A 2685-nucleotide genomic window follows, 5' to 3' on the forward strand; every position below is an offset into this window, starting at 1 on the left:
CACCGCCACGACAAGGCGGGAACCGTTGGTGGGGATCTAAATTTCCCCTAATCTGACTTAGGATAAGCTCCGAGCACCTCAGTGGTATAATGAGCTGGTATTGAAAAATTGTGAATGATATAAACTCATCGAACTCTACAGATTACATAATTTATAGAACAATTACTAGTAATAATGGCGAAAGACGTTTCTTTGATTTCTCCATACAACCGTAACAGCTTTCATTACACTGTTTATAGACGTCGCAAAAGAGAGGAACTAGGACAGCAAACCTCCCACCTCTTCCCCCCCCTCCCCCCAAAAAGAATCAAATATGTAAAATAGATAAATACAGTTTCAAATGTCAAAATTCAAATTACTACGAAAGTCCCTGGCGTTGCCCGAGAATTTAAGTAATCATGACAACCTTGCTTTGATGTTGCTAGTTTTTGTTCTTTTCTTGCAAAGCATGTTTTTAATTTACTGATCCTCTGAGTTTAATAGCATGATAATATTATATATAGCAAAAATAAAAAAATAAAAAAATTATGCTGTGATTTCTGACATCCTACGCCACGAGGTAGTGGCTGTTTATGCTTAATATACGAGTATTTATTAGTATAGATAGTATATAGATAAGCATTGCCTCTGTAATAAATCAAAACACTAAGAGCTCCTCCCTATATCCAGCCTAGATAATCATCTGGCAACGCCCAAGTTTGATAAATCTCAGGTTTTATTAATAAATCGCGTAGTTCGTAGTAAATCCTTTAGTTTGACATATGACATAGTACCCAAAGTGTCTGGACACAGCCGCAATTGGGTTTATGCAATGCACGTAAACTTTAGTCTTGTGTATTTTTAGGATATCTTTATATAGCCACAGATTCTGCAACTTATACAACGAAGGATTTAACTGACGACGAATTAAAGACTTGTCAATATATGTTTATTTTTACTTTTGAGGTAAGTGTATTTAATTATGTCATCATTCTTCTAAATCTATACTTCTATATTAATATTATAAAGAGGAAAGAGTTGTATTTTTGTATGTATTGAAATAACTCAACCACTACTGGGCCAATTTTAAATATTCCTTCACCGTTAGAAAGTTAATTTATTCGTGAGTAACATAGGCTATATTTTTCAATTTCACACCGGCCAAGTCGCGAGCAATCTTATATAATATGATATTAATTAATAATAAGTAAATAACTGATAGTCATTTCTGCAAATGTACAAAATACGAGTACAGTCATGTCTTGTACTATTTTATAAACTGTACTAATTATGCAAATTTTCTGAATACTGGAAAACACAGTACTTCATGCCAATCGGTAACAAATATTGTACGAGTATTTCCAATAAGTTTAAAACAAACCAATATTACCAGTGGTACCCCATTGCTCGAAATTCCATTATCGAATTCATTGTTAAATATTTTTTTTATTTAACGGTTAGAAGTAGGCATTTCTCCGTTTTAATTGTATCAAATTCATCCGTTCCCGTAATTGTCTTAAAATAATGTAACAAAACTCGTGCTTTACGTCTAACTATTATAAATATTCGAGATTTGGGAAAGCATTATTTTCGATCTTCAGTAAGATTCAATCCAAATAAGATTCAATAGCAAAAGTCGTAGGCGATATCCGCGTTCTAAATATGCAAATGTTTTAAAACGCAGAAGAGACATTACATTACCTTAATATAAAAGCAGCATAATATTAAATACAATTTTGTTTGCCTGCATAACCAAAATTGTTTTAATTACAAAATGTTTTATTTTACAGATTGTCATGGCTGCAATATACCTAATAGTGCAATATATATTTTCAAACAACGCCGACGAAAAGGAAATCCCTAAAAAACGAAAGCAAGAAAATGATAATAACTAACTTAAGATATACCTTGAGTGCAGAAATATACCTTTCTTCTAAAAATTATTATTGTTAAAATTGTTATACAGTAAAGACGTAAATATTAAATGTTTCTCCTTTTTTATTTTTTGGCCGACTACCCAAAAGAAGGAGGTACTCAATTCGTCGGCATGTTTTTTATGGGTGTAGGGAGTTACAGTATACTTAACTCCGCCGCTAGTGGACCGATTTTGATAATTATTTTTTTTTTATCCGAAAAGTAGTACTTCCAGGTGGGTCCCATATTTTTTTAAATTTTTGGAGTCCAAAACTACGGCGTAGTTAAATAGATTAGTTTAAAATCGCATGACGAAATTTGGGGTCTTTTTTGCTTTCTTTGCTTACGTAGCCTAAACTATAAGACTTACACTTAAATGATGTTTTGTTAAATTAAAGATGAATTTGTTAAATTAAAGTCTGCGATTTCATATATCGATCTATTAAGGTTGTCGCACAATAACCACTTTTTTCATTAAAAATATCGCTTAAAATGTATACCCCACTTACAACGCTATTACTCGTTTTCGGTATGAATTCTTTTTCCAAATAAATATGTCCATTATCAAGAGAATTTAATGAAGATTATAAATTCCCTTTGAACTATATGATTCCGATCAATAGTTTAGGAGATATCATAAATTACAAATTACGAGTCGCAGAAAAAAATACCAACTTGTAACAAAGTTTGCTTTCTTGGCTTACGTAGCCTAAACTATAAGACCTACATAAAAATGATGTATGAAAGAATTGTAGCTCATTTAATAAGATATATAAAAATCCGCGATAGCAT

General features: G+C 31.8%; 1 protein-coding gene across 1 annotated transcript in view; it reads left to right on the plus strand.

The window, feature by feature from the left end:
• Positions 1–1944, plus strand: part of LOC106101657 (anoctamin-9-like) — a 16351-nt gene extending 14407 nt beyond the window's left edge. Inside the window, exons 9-10 of the mRNA XM_013280966.1 lie at positions 845–945; positions 1770–1944. Coding sequence (XP_013136420.1) covers positions 845–945; positions 1770–1874 — 206 coding nt within the window. The 3' untranslated portion in view covers positions 1875–1944. The remainder of the gene's footprint in view (positions 1–844; positions 946–1769) is intronic.
• Positions 1945–2685: the final 741 nt, after the last annotated feature.

Source organism: Papilio polytes, unplaced genomic scaffold (genome assembly GCF_000836215.1).
Source record: "Papilio polytes unplaced genomic scaffold, Ppol_1.0 DF823968.1, whole genome shotgun sequence".
Lineage (NCBI taxonomy): Eukaryota > Metazoa > Arthropoda > Insecta > Lepidoptera > Papilionidae > Papilio > Papilio polytes.